General features: G+C 35.6%; 1 protein-coding gene across 3 annotated transcripts in view; it reads left to right on the top strand.

Moving 5' to 3' along the window:
• GOLM2 (golgi membrane protein 2) overlaps positions 1-21582 on the top strand; it is a 105388-nt gene that overhangs the window by 55058 nt on the left and 28748 nt on the right. For 2 of the 3 annotated variants that reach the window (XM_015064827.3, XM_015064825.3), the window contains exons 7-8: positions 7732-7830; positions 9557-9727. In XM_015064827.3, coding sequence (XP_014920313.2) covers positions 7732-7830; positions 9557-9727 — 270 coding nt within the window. The remainder of the gene's footprint in view (positions 1-7731; positions 7831-9556; positions 9728-21582) is intronic. The other variant, XM_015064826.3, reaches the window with a different exon arrangement.

Raw genomic sequence — 21582 nt, 5'->3', positions numbered from 1 at the left:
AGAGGTTTTTGACCTTGGCTATATATTGGAATCACTGGGGAGTTAAAAAAAAAAAAATTTCATGCGTGTGTCTCACTCCAGAGATTTTGATGTGTTTGGTCTGAAATGCAGCTTGGCCACTGAATGTGTAAGTATTCCTTAGGTGATTGTATTATATAACTAAGGTTGAAAACCACTTCTCTTGGAGGATTTTTCTATATCTGCACTGTCTAATATAATAGCCACTAGTCACATGTATTTATTTTTACATCAAACTTAAATAATACTAAAAAGTCAGTTCCTCAGTCAAACTAGCGACACTTCAAGTGCTTAAGTATCGCCTGTGGCTAGCGGCTACTGTACTGGACAGTGCAAGTATAGAACATTTTCATCATTGCATCAGTGCTGCTCTAGATGGTAATATTGATTACCTCTGGGAAAGAAGACTGAGGACAGAGATAAAAAGGTGATTTACTTTTCAACATACAATCTTTTGAACTTTTGGATTTATATTTCAAAATTTCAAAAGTTTCTTAATTTGATAAATTACCTATTCAAGAACTAAATAATTTTTTAAAAATGAAAGACAGGTACACAAATGAACTACTAGGACCTCATCAAAATAAAAAGCTTCTGCACAGCGAAGGAAACCATCAGCAAAACTAAAAGGCAACCGACAGAATGGGAGAAGATATTTGCAAATGACATATCAGATAAAGGGTTAGTATCCAAAATCTACAAAGAATTTATCAAACTCAACATCCAAAAAACAAATCATCCAGTGAAGAAATGGGCAAAAGACATGAATAGACACTTCTCCAAAGAAGACATCCACATGGCCAACCGACACATGAAAAAATGCTCAACATCACTCATCATCAGGGAAATACAAATCAAAACCACAATGAGATACCACCTTACACCTGTCAGAATGGCTAACGTTAACAACTCAGGCAACAACAGATGTTGGCGAGGATGCAGAGAAAGAGGATCTCTTTTGCATTGTTGGTGGGAATGCAAGCTGGTGCAGCCACTCTGGAGAACAGTACGGATGTTCCTCAAAAAACTAAAAATAGAACTACCCTACGACCCAGCAATTGCACTACTAGGCATTTATCCACGGGATACAGGTGTGCTGTCTCGAAGGGACACATGCACCCCCATGTTTATAGCAGCACTATCAACAATAGCCAAAGTATGTAAAGAGCCCAAATGTCCATCGATGGATGAATGGATAAAGAAGAAGTGGTATATGTATACAATGGAGTATTACTCGGCAATCAAAAAGAATGAAATCTTGCCATTTACAACTATGTGGATGGAACTGGAGGGTATTATGCTAAGTGAAATTAGTCAGAGAAAGACGAAAATCAAATGACTTCACTCATATTTGGACTTTAAGAGACAAAACAGATGAACATAAGGGAAGGGAAACAAAAATAATATAAAAACAAGGAGAGGGACAAAACAGAAGAGACTCATAAATATAGAGAACAAACTGAGGGTTGCTGGAGGGGTTGTGGGAGGGGGGATGGGCTAAATGGGTAAGGGGCATTAAGGAATCTACTCCTGAAATCATTGTTTCACTATATGCTAACTAATTTGGGTGTAAATTTTAAAAAATAAAAAATAAAGTTAAAAATTAAAGAGAGGTAGTTATAGTGATGTTTGAGAGGAAAAAAAAGATTATGTTTTAAAGAGGAAATGTAGTTAGTGTTTTTGTTTTTCTTTTGGTTAAGATTCTTTCTCTAATGATTAGAGCTTTTAGAAGAAATATCTGAATTTAAATACATCAAAAGTTTTTACCAGGAGGGGCGCCTGGGTGGCTTGGTCACTTAAGCATCCAACTTCAGCTCAGGTCATGATCTTGCGGTTCATGAGTTCCAGCCCCGTGTCTGGCTCTGTGCTGAGAGCTCAGAGTTTGGAGCCTGCTTTGGATTCTGTGTCTCCCTCTCTCTCTGCCCCTCCCCCACTCGTGCTTTCTCTCTCTCTCTCTCTCTCTCTCTCTCTCTCTCTCTCTCTCTCTCTCAAATAAATAAAGTTAAAAAGAAAACTTTTATCAAATTAAATCACTGTAGATATACTTAAATAAAGTTTTCTCTTAGACATCCTGTAAGACAGGAATTGGCAAACTACAGCTTAGTTGGCCTGTTTTCACAAATAGTTTTATTGAAACATTACCTTGTTCATTTATTTATGTTTTGTCTATGGCTGCTTTTGTAGTAGAACAGCAGAGTTGAGTATGGCCTCCAAGCCTAAAATATTCACTATCTGACCCTTCAAGAAAAAGATTTCAAAGAAACAAATTATATAAAATTGGGCTTTTTTTTCTTAAATTAGCATATCAAATTTTATTCCTGGAAATTGCTACCAAAAATATATAAACTTCTAATGGTACTTTGGTTTGTAATTGAAAGACATTTCTTTCAGGGCACTGGGGTGGCTCAGTCAGTTAAGTATCCAACTCTTGACTTTGGCTCAGATCATGATCTCATGGTTCATGGGTTCCAGCCCCTCATCAGGCTCTGCATTGACGGAGCCTGCTTGGGATTGTCTCTCTCTTCCTTTCTCTCTACCCCTCACCCCCCTCAAAATAAATAAATAAACTTAAAAAAAGAAAGACCTTTCTTTCATTGTCATATTTTATGAAGCCACAATTTATAGTAGCCACAATTAGGAATAAAGGAATCAAAGTAGGGTCTTGAATTAGAAAATACCCAGGGAGAATAGGATAGTTAGCATCCATTGGGTTTGAGGGTTTAATTGCTGCCTGTTTCTCTCATTTTTTAAAAACTACACTTCTAAAGTATTGTGTTTTAGTGGTTATTCCAGGGATTGCTATATGCATCCTTTATATGTCATGGTCTACTTAGAAATTATCTTGTAGTACTTCATGTGAAATGTTAGAACTTTACAAAGATATAATTCCATTTACCTTGCCTCATCCATTATGCTATTATTGTTATATATTTTACTTAGATGTAAGTCCCAATATTTTCAGCATTATTTCTGCTTTAAAAGCCTTTTAAGGGGCATCTGGGTGGCTCAGTTGGTTGAGTGGCTGATTCTTGATTTTGGCTCAGATCATGATCTCAGGAGCCAGCCCCATGTCAAGCTCCATGCTGTGCATGGAGCCCGCTTGTGATTCTCTTTCTCTCTCTCTCTCTACCCCTCTCCCCAATTCACGCTCTCTGTCTAAAAAAAAAGAAAAGAAAGAAAGAAAAAAAAGCCTTTTAAGAAAATAGGAGAAGAGAATATTATGGTGTCTTATATTTACCACATGTTTAACTTTTCCAGTGATGTTCATTCCTTCCTGTGGATATTAATTTCTATCTTGATTATTATTTTCCTTTCAGCCAGGAGAACTTCCTTCAGCACTTCTTGAAATGCTGGTCTTCTAACAACACATTTATCCATCTTAGTTTATCTGAAAACTCTTTTATTTCATATTCATTTTTGAGGGATATTTAAAAAAAAATTTTTTTAATGCTTATTTATTTTTGAGAGGCAGAGTGCAAGCAGGGGAGGGACAGAGAAAGAGGAGACACAGAATCCAAAGTAGGCTCCAGGCCCTGAGCTGTCAGCACAGAGTCTGACACAGGGCTCGAACCCACAAACTGTGAGATCATGACCTGGGCCAAAGTCAGACGTTCAACCGATTGAGCCACCCAGGTGCCCCGAAAACATCATTTTTAATAATCTCTTTTGACATGTACCTATATTGCTCAGAAAGCTCAAATGGTTCCACTGGCCAATATTTGAATAATTATAAGCATGTTCTATCTGTTCATTTATGCAGAGCAAAGTAACATAAGAATGTTACATCATTGTTTTGTATTTAATGTTCATGCTTCAGGACGATTAATATTTCTATGGGCACTTACCAAATAGCGTTTCATCACTTCCCAAAATGTTACTATAAGTAAACATTCATTAGGACTCATCTAAGTGTGATCAAACTATGTAATCAGGAGGCTCAAAAAATTGGTTAGGGCCAGTAGCTTTACATTTAAATGTTTCTGTTTTTTCAACATGAACCTTGGATTCTTTCTTCATTCTAAGGATTAATACTTAACTTTGACTCTAAAATACTTCAGTGTACATAAAACACCTATTTGCTAGGCTTGTATCATAATGCAGTAGCTAATATTCTCACTTGGTCTCCAAATCGATCATGCAGGATAAATGGCATTATCCCTGTTTTTCAGATGAAGACTGGGGCTTTGAGAAATTAGTCACTAATCCAAAATCATACGGTTGATAAATTACAGAGTCATGATTTGAACCCTGGTGTCTGACTCCAAAGCTCATGCTTTTTGTTCTGTCTTTGACTCTTTTGGTGATACAACAGAACCACTTCTGGAGCTTTTAATAAATATAGATACCTAGGTACCACCCCCCATGTTCAGTATGTCTAGGGTGGTATCTGTATTACTAAAGTGCTCCCAGAATAGAGGTCCATTGCTTATTTATGCCATATTACTTTTCCATAGTCATAGTCACTGGATTGTGAAGCTTTTCTGTAAGACAGAAACTGGAAGATTTGAACAATTTTAAGGACCTGAGCTGAAGTCAGACGCTCAACCGACTGAGCCACCCAGGCGCCCCGCATCTAATAGGCATTTAATAAATATTGTTGAATGATTGAATTTCCATATTGATAACTCTCCTTTTTAAAAAAGTGTAAAACCCAGGACCTTAGTCATAGGATAAAAGTTTTGTGCTCCAAGTTTCTTTGTATCCTGTGTTTTGTCCTTATCATAACTAGGCTTTGTCATTTTATCTTTGGAACTTTTCCTTAATAATGGCAATTATTGTTTGCAGTCTTTTTAGTGTCTAATTTTTCCCCCACACTTCTATTGTCTTTAAGCTCACATTTATTATTTTATTTCTCTTAATTTAAGAAGTGCCTGTAGCTATAGCCCAGTGCTTAGTACTTCCTTGAGAATTTATCATGTAGGTATAAAAATGCTCAACACGAAATTGTTTATAATGACAAATTGAGAGCTATATAAGCATTATAAAGAGGGTTAATTCGTTAAATTTGTTATATCCATAAAGTGTGATATGTAGTTGTTAAAAAGAATAATGTGGAGCTGTATTTATTAACATAAAAATATATCTATGATTTTTTAATGAAAAAAGCAGGTTACAAGAAAGCAAGAATAATATTTCATTTTTGTGGAATAAACATTAGATACTTATATGTGTTTAGAAAAAAGTCTGTAGAACTTTTCTATAGATAATTGGAGAGTGAGGTTAGCATTCTACCTGTCTCCAGGCTCACTAGTAGTTTTCTAGGTCTTCATCTGTTTTGGTACCACTGAATATAAGTATGCATTCTGACCCCTGGGGAAGCCTTTAACTATCTTGCCCTGGTATAAGTAAATTACCTTTCTCCTTAGTTCAACAAAAAACAAGGCTTGAGGTTTTTTAAAAGGAAATTTACAAGGAAACAAAAAAGGAAAGTGAACAAAAAGTCAATGTAAAAACATAGAAACCAAAATGTTTATAGAACACACATTTCTTTTTCCTAAATAGTAAAAGTCTGTTCATCAGCTAGCTTAGCTGATGCAGTTTATGGGTCTCCAAGATCCATGTGGCAGTTCTTTACCCAGATCTTTCTAGCTACATTGGAAGTTTTTGTTTGTGTTTTTTCATTTTTTTAAATTACTTTTTTAGTTGAAGTATATGTAACATTAAAATGGAAGTTTTGATTCAGCATTACCATTTGGGAATGTTATAGAAGAAAATGGGATAACAAAGAAAAATATGTATAAAATATTAAAAATCAGATTATAAGGTTGTTTGTATGATAGGATCCTACTTTTGTTTAAGGTGTATTGTATAATGTACAGCAAAAAAAAAAAAAACCCACAAAACATTAGAGAGGTGGTCTTGAAATGATAACAGTGGTTCTAGCTAATTTTAAATTCCTTCATGCTTTTTGATTTTTTAAATTTTCTCTGGGAACATGTGTTATTCATATCAAACTTATAAGGCTCCATATTACTACTCTGTTTATGCTATATCAGTTCTAAACTCCTCTGGCTATTTTACAGAGGCTCTTTTTAATCCTGCATTTTTTATTTTTTGTCACCTATATGAATCATAGCTTTGCCTCCAAATATTCACATTGTTCTTGAGCATGAGGCAATATTATATAAAGCTAAGGACATTTATAATTACTTCTTATTTAGTAGTGAAGATGCCCTCTTTTGTCTTCTGGTTTGAGTAGTGCTGGACTGAGCTAGGCTCCAACAGTGATTAACAGATTTGTGGATTGTGACTGACTTCTCTTTCCAAATATATCTACCAGATGCTTAGTGTCCTCAGAGTCTGTTAGCAAATCAAAATTGTGTTAATTAAACCCAGCAAAGTATTGCTCTTTTAAGATGTTAGCTGATTGTTATTTAGCTGTCTTATGTGCAGAAGTGAGTGTTGGACAATGAAGCTAGAAATAGGAACAAGGTAATAGGAATATCATGAGATATAGAAAATCTCAACTTTCTGTAAATTTGAATAGGTTGCTTTCTTAGAGTGAATTTTAAACTCCTTGGGGCTTTAAGTTTAGAAATCTATGTAATAATAAATGAAATACACTCATTGAAATAAACTTTCAGGATTGTGAAAATAATCCAAGTATACTAGTTAGAATTGATTAGGCTGTGATATATTAACAAAGAGCCCCCAGACTGCAGTGGCTTAAAACAAGAAAGATATATTTATTGTTCAGATTACAGTCTGATGCAGGTCAGATGATGATTTGTAGCTCTCCTCCAAGCAGTGTCTCTTTCCAGTATATGATATCATCTTCATATGTAGCATCCTTAGTTGTGGCAGAAAGGGAAGAGAGATCTTATGTGATTTGCACAGATTTTATCATCATACATGGAAGTGGTATGTTCAGTTTCACTTACATCCTCACAGTCAGAACCTAGTCTTTTGGCTCCTAAGTGTAAAGAAGGCTGATCTTCCTCTGTGCCCAGGAAAAATCTGATGAAATAGGAAAACACAGCATTGTCTCTGCCACTGTCTCCGTTTCCTTCTTTGCTCTCTGACTTTCTATCATGTTAAGCTGCCCAAGGAAGCAATGGAATTAGTGGTAGTGAGTGGAACATGATCTTTCCCTGTTGTCTTCATTTCGTAAAGGAGAATAAAGTCCTCACTAGAAGTGTGTACATCTTTATTAGTAAAGCTCTTTGTACAAAACGTAAATGTTCCCTCTTCAAAAATAAAATTCAACTTGTTCCATCAATTATGTTTAGTTTTTATTTAAAATCTGACTATCTTAGAGTAACATATTCTCATTGCTTCACCTAATCTGTAAATGTCAATTTTTATTTATAAATAAATATATACTATCCATAGAAAAAGATCTTCCTGTATGTGAAGAGATTCATTTATTTATTCATTCATCAAATCTTAGGTGAGCTTTTGTGATGTGCCATTTATTCTAGGTGTTGGGGATATAGTGGTGAACAAAATGTAGAGTTCTAACTATATTCTGGTCAGATTTACTGATCACCAAAACTAGTGATGTGTAATACAATATATCAATTAGTAGCCATAAATTAGTTAATATGCCAACTGTAAAGATTACAAAATTAAAATAAGCATCATAGGATTAGTGCAGTGTAAATATGTTCATGGTGGTTGGTTTTTATTTTTTTTTATTTTATTTATTCATAGTGGTTGGTTTTTAAAAAACATAATATCGATAGGAATAATATGGATCTTTTTTTCTTTCAGCTTTAAAGAAACCCTCTATTTCTGTTGCTCAGTATGAAAGTCATCAAGCAATCTCCCATATTCCAACTGGACAGCCTCTCTCCCCAAATATGGTTCCAGGTGTGAAGTCTTATTCTCTTTCTTTTTAATTTCTTTTTTTTTTAATGTTTATTTATTTTTGAGAGAAAGAGAAAGAGAGAGCAAGCACAAGCAGTGGAGGAGCAGAGAGGGGGACAGAGAATCTGAAGCGGGCTCTGTGCTGACAGCAGCAAGCCCAATGTGGGGCTCGAACTTACCAACCATGTAATCATGACCTGAGCCAAAGTTGGACTTTCACCGGACTGAGCCACCCCGGTGCCCCTGACGTCTTAGCCTTAAAATTCCTTTTGAAAACCATTTTACTGGTCAAGTATTGTTATATAGGGAATAAAACATGTCATTTAACAGCATGGTGAAGTAGCATTCATTCTTCTAGTTAATGTTAAATATTTTGCAATGATTGATCAAAACTCAGGGAGAGATAATCATTTAAAAATGCAGTTTGTTGGGGGCATGTAGGTGGTTCAGTCAGCTAAGCATCTGACTTGATTTCGGCTAAGGTCATGATCTCTCAGTTTGTGAGATTGAGCCCAGTGTCAAACTTCGCTGACAGTGTTGAGTCTGCTTGGAATTTGATAGGTCCTTCTCTCTCTGCCCCTCCCCCCACCTCAATAAATAAATAAACTTAAAAAACTAAAAATAAAATTTCATTTTGTCTGAAGCATTTTCAAGAGCAAAAGCACTATTTGTTCTGCCACTCTGGACTATATTCCCTTTCATTTCTGCCAGTCTATATGTATTTACTCTCTTCAAAATGTGTTCAAATTTATTTCACAGAGGCCTTCTATTAACTACTACATCCATCTATATTCCACTCCCTATTCCATACTTATGAATGTATGTTTGTTTTCTACTGAATACCTATTTGATTTTATAGAAATGTTCCCCTAAAATGAGAATTGATGTGATTAAAGTTAACTATAATAAGGATCTAAATGAAGGCTTTGACGAGGGAAAAAGGGGACTGGGGAAGAGAAAAGTTATATCCAGGAGTTGCCAATAAGAAAGAATCAAGAGTTGGGGCTTAGTCAGTTAAGTATCTGACTCTTGATTTCCGCTCAGGTCATGATCTCATGATTCCTGAGATTGAGCCCTGCTTTGGGCTCTGTGCTTACAGTGAGAACCCTGCTTGGGATTCTCTCTCTCCGCCCCTCCCCCTGCTTGCACGTGCGCTCTCTCTCTCTCTCTCTCTCTCTCTCAAAATAAGTAAATAAACTTAAAAAAAAAGAATCAAGAGTTAACATGGGGCACCTAGCAGCTCAGTCAGACAAGCATGCAACTCTTGATCTCCGGGTCCTGAATTCAAGCCCCATACTGGGTATAGAGATTACTTAAAAATAAATAAACGAAAAAAAAAGTTAACAGTTGTGAGTCACTGTGTAGGTGAAAATGACTTAGAGGCTAGAGATTTCTGATAGCAATGTAGAGTTAGAAAAACTTAGGGAAGAAAAAGATACAAGTCTCAATGCCAGTTAAATCTTCGGGTTTCTACTATGTGTCACTTTGGCTGATAGGTTTATTTATAATCAATACCAGAGATACTTACCTAAGAATGATTAGTAAACTTCACACAGCTAAAATCACATTGGCTGTAAGATTTAATTAAAGAAATTAAAATAAAGCCAAAAAAAAAAAAAAGCCACGCGACTACTCAATATCAAACAACAGTGTGTCTTACATTTTCTAAGCAGGTCTTGTGAAATTCTTTTGCAAAATAGGACCTTAATTTGATGTTTTTATGCCATAGATTCTCATGGACACCACAATGGAAATCCTGGAACTTCAAAGCAGAACCCTTCCAATCCTCTTCAGCGTTTAATTCCAGGCCCGAACTTGGAAAGTATACCCAGAATTCAAGCAGATATACTAAAGCAGGCTACCAAGGATAGAGTCGGTGATTTCCATAAGTTGAAGCAAAGTAAGAATCAGTTGATGAATGTTATGCTGAAAAGATTTCTTTAAATATAATATGTTTATAAGGCTCAATTAAGGTCTTCATTATTATAATGTCTAATGAATGTATAGTAAACTTATATGCATACAAAGAGAAAGTGTGATGGTGGTAAAAATTAAAAGGAAAGCAAGTTTTAAATGGATAGAGATATTTTATTTTATTTTTTTAAGTTTATTTATTTTAAGAGAGAGAGAGTGCGAAAGCATGCTCAAGCAGGGGAGGGGCAGAGAGAGAGGGAGAGAGAGAATCCCAGGCAGGCTCACTCAGTGCTGTCAGTGCAGAGCCCAACACAGGGCTTGATCTCACAAACTGCAGAAATCAAGAGTTGGAGACTTAGGGTGCCTGGATGGCTCAGTTGGTTAAACATTCAACTTTGGTTCAGGTCATGATCTCAAGGCTCCTGAGTTCAGGCCCTGCATCAGGTTCTCTGCTGTTGGTGTGGAACCTGCTTCAGATCCTCTGTACACCTTTCTTTGCCCCTCTCCCACTCTCTCTCTGTCTTGCGCACACGTGCACGCATGTGTTCTCTCTCTCTCTCAAAAATAAACATAAAAAAAAAAAAAAAAAAGTCAGAGGCTCAATCTACTGAGCCTGGATAGAGATATTTTAAAGAAGCCTTTAAAAATCTTCTCACGTTCTCCACTATTAAATAATAAACTTCAGGTGAGTTGACATTTTAAAAATGCTATTAATTCTTATAACTAAAAAATTTTTGGAGAAGTGAGAAAAGATATATTTTGTTAGGCTAATGAATTAAAACTTTGACTAGGAGGAGAAGATAAATAGTTTTGAAAATTGGATTCTGGGAGATATAAAGACCTAGGGACTGCCATAATAGAAGGCTCAATGCTCCTTCCTTTTGCATTCCTTTCCATTGCAATTTGCTTCATTTAGGTATTAGGAGAAAAGTGAAAGAAATTGAACAAATTCATAGTAATGTGTACTAAAAGATCACTTCTTAATTATCTCAGAGGTATCAATTTTGATAGGTGGACAATACATTTTAATTTGTATAACTCTCTAATTGGCAGATTCTTAGGAAATATAAGAAAAATTCTGGTAGTCGAGAGGGTTTGGACCAGACAGTGTCTCTTAGGTCAGTTCCCTTAAACTACACTTCCCACTGCTTCTGCTTTACAAAGCTTTTTCCCTTCAACTTCTTTTGTTGTTGTTGTTGTTGTTGTTGTTGTTTATTTTTATTTTTCCTTAACAATATATTTTGGAGTATATTCCATACCTGTATATAAAAATTTACTTCAACTAATGGCTGTATCATGTTCCATTATACATGTTTGTAGTATTTTATTGAACTCATCCCCTCTTAGTAGACATGTTAACTCCTTTCAATATTCTCTACTGTGCTGCAATGAAGGATTCATAAAAACAAAGGCAAACTGCAGCTTGTAGACATTCTGTCTGTTCAGACATGGAAGGGTCTGAACAGACAATGTCTACAAGCTGCAGTTTGCCTTTGTTTGCTTTCCGTGATGGCTTCTATGGCAACAACTATTCAGAGCAGTGTTGCACGGTTATTTGTGTGCAGGTTGCTCATACAGTGAGGACTGCAACGTTACATTTTTTAAATCTCTTCAGAGTATTTTTAATTGGTCTTCTGACAGTTCATATTTCTTCATCTATATGAAGATATACTTTGCATCCATTTAACTGACTTTCCTTCCTTGATATTTTAAAGTGTATCCTTGTATGTTTACTGAAGTATCATATGAAAAACATTTTTATTAAATAAATGTGGCTAATGTTTTAAATACATTGAAAATTTTTTTTCTCAAAATCTTGTTGAAGAATTGGCCTGAAAACTTCTATCTTACCAGATAGAGGTGTATAGTAAGGACAAAACAAAATATCTTAATTCACTTAATACTTTCTTCTAAACTTAAGTTTACCCTATAAAACCTTTTATCATTGCCATACCTGTATTTTTTTTAATGATATTTGGATAAAGAATGTGATTGGAAATAATTGCCAGGAAATTATTATTCTCTACAACTTCTTTAAAAGAGCCTGTTGAGTCTTAAACTCTTACTCCAAATTCTTTTCAGTGTATATATAAAGTTGAAATCATTGGGAGCACTGTTTTGTGATTTACATTGGCATTATCTTTACATACATTTTAACCTATCAAATAGTTACACAGTTGTCATTTTAAATAGACATATACATATATACACATATATAGACACATACATATATTCGATTGTGTTTAGGCAATAATAATAGTTCAGTTAGTTCTATTCTTTTATTGGTTATTTAAAGTATTTCATATTTTCTCATGTTAGTTGTCATGACTATGAGTAACTTTTTTTCAAATTATTTCCTGCTTACACTTTTGTGTTCCTTTATTTTTTTTTTAAGTTTATTTATTTATTTTTGAGAGAGAGAGAAAGAGAGAGAAAGAGAGGGAGATTGTGAGGGGGAGAGGCAGAAAGAGGGAGACCCAGAATCCCAAGTATGCTCCCCCATGTCAGTGCAGAACTGGTTGTGGGGCTCAAACTCACTGACTGTGAGATCATGACCTGAGCCAAAATCAAGAGTCGGGCACTTAAACAACTGACCCACTTGGGCACCCCAAGTGTATTCCTTTAAAAGTAGTTCCCAAACTGAAATTACTAGGTCAAATTACTTGACCAGTTTTATAGTTCCTATTACATATTTTCAGACTGTTCTGTAGAACAGTTTCACAGTGTCATTGGAGATGTTTAAATTTATTTCTGTATGGCCTGGCCACATTGGCTTTTTAACTCTAAGGCATTTAGAATATAATAATTCCTTAAATATTTTTTAATAAGCATTTACTTTCTGGTGGCCTTCCATTTTTATATGAGGAATTTTACTATAATTATTTGTTGGTATATAATCTGTGCATCCATTTGACCACTTAGCCTGATAGCTTTGGAGATTGATCCTGTATCTTTGTGTCAAATCTTTATAAATAAATCAGATGTTAACCTCTTATCAGTTATCTTTACTACAGTTTTACTTTTCTGTTGCCCTTCCTGATATGAGATTTTATTATATTTAATCATCATGCAAAATATTTTAATTAAAAATAATTTTTAAATTTTGTGGAAAAACACACATACAATTCACCGAAGTGTACAATTCATTGGCATTTAGTACATTCATAATGTTAGGTGATCATTGCAAACTATCTAGTTCCAGAATGTTTTCATCAACCTCCCAAAAAAACCCTGTACCTATTAAGCAGTCACTCCCTGTTCTCTCCTACCCACAGTCTCTGGCAAAGACTAATCTGCTTTCTGACTCTATGGATTCATCTGTTCTGAATCTTTCATATAAATGGAATCATACAACATGTGACGTTTTGTGTCTGGCTACTTTTACTTAGCATGATGTTTTCAAGGTTCATTCTATTGTAGCATATATCAATACTTTATTTTTTATGGCTAAATAATATTCAGTTGTATGAATACATTTTGCTTATCTATTCATCTGTTGGTGGACATTTGAATTGTTTCCACTTTTTGGCTATTATGAATAGTGTTGTATGAACATTCATTTACAAATTTTTGTTGAACACCTATTTTCGATTCTTTCAAGTATATACCTAGATGTGGAATCACGGGGTCATATGGTAATTCTGTGTTTAGCTTTATTAAGGAACTGCCAAACTATTCTCCACAGTGGCTCTACCATTTTACAGTCCTACCTGCAATGCACGACAATTCCAATTTCTCCACGTGCTTGCCAACACTTAATACTTCTTGGGTATTTTTTATTTTTCACTGTTGCCATCCTAGTGCGTGTGAAGTGGTATCTCATTGTGATTTTCTTTCTTTTTTTTTTTTTAAAGATTTTATTTTTGGGAGCATCTGGATGGCTCAGTCAGTTAAGCATCTGACTTTTGACTTCAACTCAGGTGATGATCTCATGGTTAATGACTTCGAGCCCTGCATCAGGCTCTGTGCTGACAGCACGGAGCCTGCTTGGGATTCTTTCTCTCCCTCTCTCTCTGACCCTTCCCACTCATTCTCTCTCTCCTTTTCTCTCTAAAAATAAATAAATAAACTTGGGGAAAAAAAAGATTTTTAAGTAATCTCTACATCCAAAGTGGGGCTCAAACTTACAACCTTGAGGTCAAGAGTCACCTGCTCTACTGAGTCAGCCAGCCGCCCTCATTGTGATTTTCATTTGCGTTTCTCTAATGACTAATGGCATTGAACTTCTTTTCCTCTACTCATTGGCCATTTGTATATCCTCTTTGGAGAAATGTCTACTCAAGTACTTTGCCCATTTTTAAATTGGGTTGTTTGTCTTTGTTGTTGAGTTTTAAGCATTCTTTTATATATTTGGGTACTAGACCCTCATCAGATATATGATTTGCAATTATTTTTGCCCATTCAGTGGGTTGTCTTTTCACTCTTTGATAGTGTCCTTTGATACACAAAGTTTTTAATTTTGATGAAGCCAAATTTATCTCTTCTTTTGGTGTTTATGCTTTTGGTGTCATATCTGAGAAACCTTTGCCAAATCAAAGGTTATGAAGATTTCGCCTTATGTTTTCCTCTAGAAGGTTTATAGTTTTGCCTCTTATGTGTAGGTTTTCATCTGTTTTTATATGATTTTTTAGTAAGTTTATTTATTTATTTTGAGAAAGAGTGTGTGAATGCATGTAGGAGGGGCAGAGATAGGAGACAGAGAAGCAGTCTCTGCACTGCCAGCACAGAGCCTGATGTGGGGCTCAATCTCATGAACCACGAGATCATGACCTGAGCTGAGATCAACCCTCACATACTTAACTGACTAAGCCACCCAGCCACCACATCTAATTTTTATATATGATATGAGGTAAGGATCCAACTTCATTCTTCTATATGCAGGTATTTAGTTGTCCCATACTATTTGCTGAAGAGACTCTTCTTTTTCTATTGAACATTCTTAGCATACTTGTTGAAAATCAATTGTATGAGTTTATTTTGGACTCTCAATTCTATTCCCCAGATGCCACTACCTCACTGTTTTCATTACTGTAACTTTGTGGTAAGTCTTGAAATCAGGAAGTATGAGTGCTCCAACTTTGTTCTTCTTTCTAAAATTATTTTGACTATTTGGGATCTCTTATAATTCTATGTGAATCTTAGGATCTGTTTGTCTATTACCACTAAAAAGGCAATGGGGATTTTTTTTTTTTTCCAATAGGTAAGCTCTACATAGGCCCTATGCAGGACTTGAACTCATGACCCTGAGATCAAGAGTCACATGTTCTCTGGACTGAGCCAGCTAGATGCCCCAAGGCACTTCAGATTTAATTTTTAGTGTTTTTAAAGTTTTATTTATTTAAGCAATCTCTATGCCTCATGTGGGTAGAACTCATGATCCCAAGATCAAGTTGCATGCTACTCCAACTGAGCCAGCCAGGCACCCCAAATGGATTCCACTGCATTGAATCTATAGATTACTTTGGGAAATATTGTCATCTGAACAATATTAAGTCTTCTAGTCATGAAAACGGAGTATCTTTCCATTTATTTAGAGTGTCTTTATTTTCTTTCAGCAGTGTTTTATAGTTTTCAGTGCACAAGTCTTGTGCCTCCTTGGTTAAATTTATTCTTAAGCATTTTATTCTTTCTCATGTTATTGTAAATTTAATTGTTTTCTTAATTTCCTTTACAGATTGTTCATTGCTAGTACACAAAAATATGACCAATTTTTTTCTTGGCTCTTGAGGTTTTAATTTTTTATTGAAATTTCTAGAAATATGTAATATTTGGGTCTTACCTTAAAATTTAGAATGTTGGATTTTATTTTCATTATTCTAGAAATAATGGCTATGTATCTGTTTTTATATGCCTTATGTAAAATATACCCTTGTCTTATACATTAGCATATATAAACATATATAAACATATATATATATACACATATATATGTCAGTATTTTGAATATGATTCAAAATTTCTGTGCCTGTTTTACATCAGCTGCATTTTGTTTTCTTTATACATGTTGACCTCCTTTCCCCATTCCTCCCACCCCTATCTCCCCCTCTCACAATGACAGTCTGCCCACTGTGTCTATGAACTTGGGGTTTTTCTTTTTCAAAGACTCCACATATCTAACAGAAATCATAGGGTATTTGCCTTTCTCTGTCTGGCTTCTTTCACTTAGTACAGTGCCCTCAAGCTCCATCCATATTGTCGCAAATGGCAAGATTCCCTTGTTTTTTTAATGACTGAATAATATTCCATTGGATGTATATACCAAACTTTTTTTTAATGTTTATTTATTTTTGAGAGAATGTGCAAGCATGCATGATGGGGAGGGGCAGAGTGACAGGGAGACAGAGGATCTGAAGTGGACTCTGCGCTGACAGCAGAGAGCCCAATGAGGGGCTTGAAATCACTAACCATGCAATCATGACCTGAGTCAAAGTCAGATGCTTAACTGACTAAGCCACCCAGGTGCCCCATCTTCTTTATCTATTTATCTGTTCATAAACACTTAGATTGTTTCCATTTCTTGACTATTGTAAATAATGCTCTATTGAACATGGGGGTGTATATATTGTTTTGAGTTCATGTTTTCATTTTCTTTATAAATACCCAAAGAGGAATTGCTGGATCATTCTAGTTTTAATTTTTTGAGGAACCTCCATACTGTTTTCCGTGGTGGCTGTACCAATTTACATTACTACCACTAGTACACAAATGCCCCCCTTTCTCCACATTTCTCCAATTATGGCTGATTTTTGTTTGTTGATTTGTATCCTGAAACTTAACTGAATTTGATGCATTAGAGATTTTTATTTGTATATATTCAGGTATATCCATTTTGACTCTTATGAGAACCTTCATTTCTTTTAATCATCTGTTCTTTATCAGGGCATAAATGTACTACTCAATTTTCATTTATTTTTCCCCCTGATTTTTTGACCTCTTTGGAATATATAATGATCCAAATTAATTTTTCTCTATCCTGATAACCATCTGTCCCAGAACTCTTATTGTTTGTTTTTCCTTTGTGGTATGGTATTTACTTCTGGTTTATCACATACACACATTAAGTTATTGCACTATTTTCAACCTGTCTCTAGAATTTCCATTTTTTCCAATTCTTGTCCTTATCCCTAGCATATAGTAACAATTTTGATGCGAGTGCTGATATGTGTGGGCTTTTCCCACATGACCAAGCAATTCTCAGACACCTACAATTCGACTCAATTCTGACACCATCTACCAGGAGATAGCCTCAGATTTCACAGATTAAGGGCACAGCCCTACAAGATTGCTCTTCTCTCCTCCACTTCAGACACCAGTTGAAAGTCCTGGTTGTTGTCTGTGCTTCTGAGCAACTAATGGTGTAATGCTCCCGATTTCGAACCCGAGAGACCACCAAGGAGCCGATACTGATGCAAACGCACGAGGGTTTATTTGCAAGCTCGAGCTTGGGCCCAAGTATACCCGACACAGTGTAGCAGGGACTTGGACCCCTAGGTTAAAAGGCGTAGCAGTTTTATAAGGGTCAGTGGCCGATGAGATTGTAACACACACAGAAAGTTGTATAGTCATGCCAGTCCACACGCAGGTGGCCAATTGAATTACAATGTACCCTATAGTAACTGTTTGAACTAGCCTATCACTCTGGTCAGATTTGGCCTGCAAGTTTGGCGGGCAAAAGGCAGGGTTTACATTCTTTGGCCGTTAGGGGTTCCGCATTCCTATATGAGCTGGTTTCCAGTAAGGGTGTGCTCAGCGGCTTGACTAGGGTGGGGGAGTATCTTAAGCAATAAGTAGGTCATTTGGGGGTTATACATGAGATGGTGGGTGTAGCACAAAATGGAGTTAGTCTTGCTCTGCCTGTCCAGGGGTAGGGGATTTTTGTTAAATTCCTTGGGTCCCACAATGGTAGATCTGAGGTTCCAACAGCCCCTTCCTTGAGTCAATTAATTTGCTAGAGTGGCTCACAGAACTCAGAGAGACTTTTTATTTACTAGATTACCCGTTGATTATAAAACGGTATAACTTTGGGACAGCCAGACAGAAGAGATGCATAGGAAGGTGTGGGAAGACAGTGTGCAGTTTCCATGCCCTCTCCAAGTGTACCACTCTCCCCACATCTCCTCACCAACCTGGAAGTTCTGATCTCTGTCCTTTGGGGGTTTTTTGGAAGGCTTCATTATGTAGGCATGATTGATGAAGTCATTGCCATTGGTGATTGAATCGACTTCCAACCCCTCTCCCCTCCTAGGAGGTCACATGGTTGTCTTGGCACAAGTTTCCAAACCTGAGGCTGATTCCAATAGTGGCCCCATTAACATAACAAAAGACACACAAAAGGCTCTCCTTCCTTAGGAAATTCCAAGTGTTTTAGGAGCTCTCTGCCAGAAAAGGGATGGAGACCAAATATATATTTCTTATCATAAATCACAATATCACATATGGGTTTGAAAACTGCTTTATTATAATTTGAACCTAAAAACTTTAAAAATCTATTTTTTCTCTGTTCTTCCAGAAGAATTTCACTATTAGTTTACCAAGTTCTATAAGTAGTCCTCAGAAACCTTAGTGTATATTGAATTAAATCTACATATTAAATTGGGTGGTATTATTTACTATCTTTAGCCTTTACATCTAAGACTCCATTTATTCATACTTCATTGTAGTCTTCTGCTTTTCTTTGAATGAATATCTGACTTCCCAAGTTAAATAGGTGTCTCAATATTTAACTGTTTTTTTTCTTATTATTTAAAAATGGGATTGTTTTTCATTGTATTTTCAAGTTGTATATCACTTTTATGTAGATTATAATTGACTTTTTGGTATTTCTCATTTCTTGTACCTTTAAATTGCTTATTCATGTCTAATAAATTCTTTTATAAGGATTTTGAAAGATATATTATCATGTTAACTGTGAAAGTGGTTTTATTAAATATTTATTTTTCAGAAAGTAAACACTATTTAGTCATAAGGGGAAATTATTTTTTAAATGTACTTTCGCCTTATAATTTTCTTTTTTTGCCTTATAACTTTCTTTTTTGATTTTATCTTTCTCAAAATTATATTGGCCGAAAAATTTCAAAATATTAGAAGAATTATTGGAAATAAACTTTTAAGATACAAGGAACCAATAGAGATAATATAATGCCCTACTACTCAAAGTGTAGGTCAGTGGACCAGCAGCATCCATATTACCTGTGATTATTAGAAGGATTTCAGGCCCTACCTAGACCTTATTTATATTTACATTAAAGTTTGAGAGTCTTCTCTAATGTGATTCCCTCATTTCACAGAAAATAAAAATTAGGTCCAGAGAGTTTAATTTGCTTAAGGTAAATAGTGGACCAACCAGGACTATTATCTAGGTCCCTGTTTTTCAGGTTCACTGCTTTTTTATTGTATCACACCACCTCTTCTATACTTTTGATGTTTTGGAAAAATTCTTTAATATTTCCTTTTCTTGTTCTCTTTCTAGTAAATTCCTAATCATACTTTAAAGGCATGCTCTGCTGTCACCTATTTGGTAAAATCCTTCTTCATATCTTTACCAATCTTGACCATATCAATCACTCCTTTCTCATTCTACTTCAATACATTGAACATACTTTCATTAGTGTATATTCCACATTATTCTGTAATTAACTATTGTGGGGGAGGAAAAGTTTTCCTTGACCTTCTTAGCGTCTCTGACTGGGTCTGAAAATTAAACTGACAAAGACAGATTAACGGGAGGAAAGCATGCACATGTATTTCATGTAAATTTTCATGACACAGTACCCTTAAGAGGAAAATGAAGAACTGAGAAATGGTTAAACCTAAGTGTTTTTATGCTAGGTCTGATGAAAAGTTGAAAGTTGTGGAAAGATGATAGGACAAAGTGTATGAGGTAAGTATAGTAAGCTCGGGGAAATGTAGTAAGGCCTATTTGTTCAGATTCTTCTTCTTGGTGTTGTTCTGTCTTGGATATAAAGATGTGCCTTCCCCCCAGACTATAAGGAGAGGGTATCTTCCAAATGAGGATTTTATGACATGCTTCAGGGGAAGGTCAGAAGGTCCTTCCTTCACATACCATTTCTTAGATTCCTTTAGCTTGAAATATTTAAAAGGCCAAGGTGCTGTATTTGGGGTGTAGGATGTCCTGAACCATGTCATCCCCCCCACTCCACTCTATCTGAAGCTTCTCCAAGAAATTTCACATTCCATAAATTGAGTTGGTAGATTGTCCCATAACCCACTGAACCAGTCTCTGTCCTGAGCATTTCTAGGGAAACATAAGAAAAAGGTTAATGATTGGAACCAGTTTTGTAGTCCAGAAGGCAGTCAGTTAAGATTTTCTAAGATGCTGAACTTGAAGCATCTTCAGATGGAATATAGACAGGCACTGGAAATATGACAGATTTTCCTGGTTTATACTTTGATTGTCTCTGGTGGTGTCATCAGGTGATCTGGTGAACTTTCTAAGTGGCTCACACGGGAATAGGCGCAAAGTTTGTCCATACATGAGTTGTTGTGGTGATTTCTCGCCAAGTTTACATCAAATTGTCCAGGTTCAGTTTGCAGGGCTTTGGGAAAAGGACAGTTTCAAGTTTTAGTAATTCAAAGTTAGAAGGATGGGAGAAAAGTTGGAAACTCTAATTTGAAGAGTTGTAGCTCGATAGTGGAGGAAACTAGAAGGATTCAAGATGCAGGCTAGTTAAGTAATAAAATCTTAAAGACAATGGCTAGGACTAGAATTTAATACCCATGAGGGTGTGCTATAGTTCCCTACTGAAACATCCTTTTTCTCACTATAGTCACCCCTATTTCTATCAAAGATAAAAGTAATACTAATTTGTTTGCAAAATAAGGCCAGTCTCATTAAACTTGGTCATAAGTGCAACAAGAATAGTATTTGCTTACCTAGGTCTTTAGAGTTTGCTTGCTAAAAGTTTTCATAAAGAATCTCAGATTCAAGTTTTAAAAGCCTCTGGAGGCTAGGAAACCAAACCAAGGACTCACCGTCAGACTTTAGACATAATACCTATTAGACCTATTTGAATTCCTCTCTTTTCCAAGTTCCAAAGATATCCTGAGGTTTCTAAGCCTGCCAGGAACTGACCTTTGTGATTCACTTGTATGGCTGGGAACCCTGTATCCCCGATATAGACTAGTTTTTCCAAGGGGATGCTTTATAAATATTGGCTCCTAATAGTCAGCCTGAGAATTGTAAAGCTATCTGGTCATACTGGATTTTTTTTTTAAGTTTATTTATTTATTTTGAGGGGGTGCGGGCAGAGACAGAGAAGAGAGAATCCCAAGCAGGTTCTGTGCTGTCAGTGCAAAGCTTGACATGGGGTTTAATCTCATGAACTGTGAGATCATGATCTGAGCCGAATCTAAGAGTTGGACACCTAACCGACTGAACCACCCAGGCGCCCCTGGTCATATTGGATTTTATGCATCATTCTCAAGTATGATATTCAGTCAGATCCTTGGTAATATAACCAAAGTTTCCAAATGTGTCCTAATAGCAAGAGAACAGATTCTTACTGAACTTACCCAAATAACTGTATTGCATGAAAATAAGATTTATTCACTTAGTTTCTGAATTCTGCAAGATCAGGTAGGGAGAAAAAGAAATTGTTTCATCTTTATTCACAAAGGTATATATATTTTTTTAATCAAATTGCTTTAAGTTATAGTTTAAGAGAAAAGAGAAAAAAGTTTCCTTAAATCTAGAAAACAAAATATTAAAGAACCAGCAATGTTGGATATTGTATCCTAAATCTTGTAACTGTTCATTTACCTGCCTTCTGTATTAAAGTGGTAATTTTATGAGGGCAGGAACTGTTTTATTCTTTTTTATTT

The sequence above is a fragment of the Acinonyx jubatus genome, chromosome B3 (assembly GCF_027475565.1).
Source record: "Acinonyx jubatus isolate Ajub_Pintada_27869175 chromosome B3, VMU_Ajub_asm_v1.0, whole genome shotgun sequence".
In the NCBI taxonomy this organism is placed as follows: Eukaryota; Metazoa; Chordata; class Mammalia; order Carnivora; family Felidae; genus Acinonyx; species Acinonyx jubatus.
Note: the sequence above shows the minus strand (reverse complement) of the source record. Positions and strands in the feature narration are given on the sequence as shown.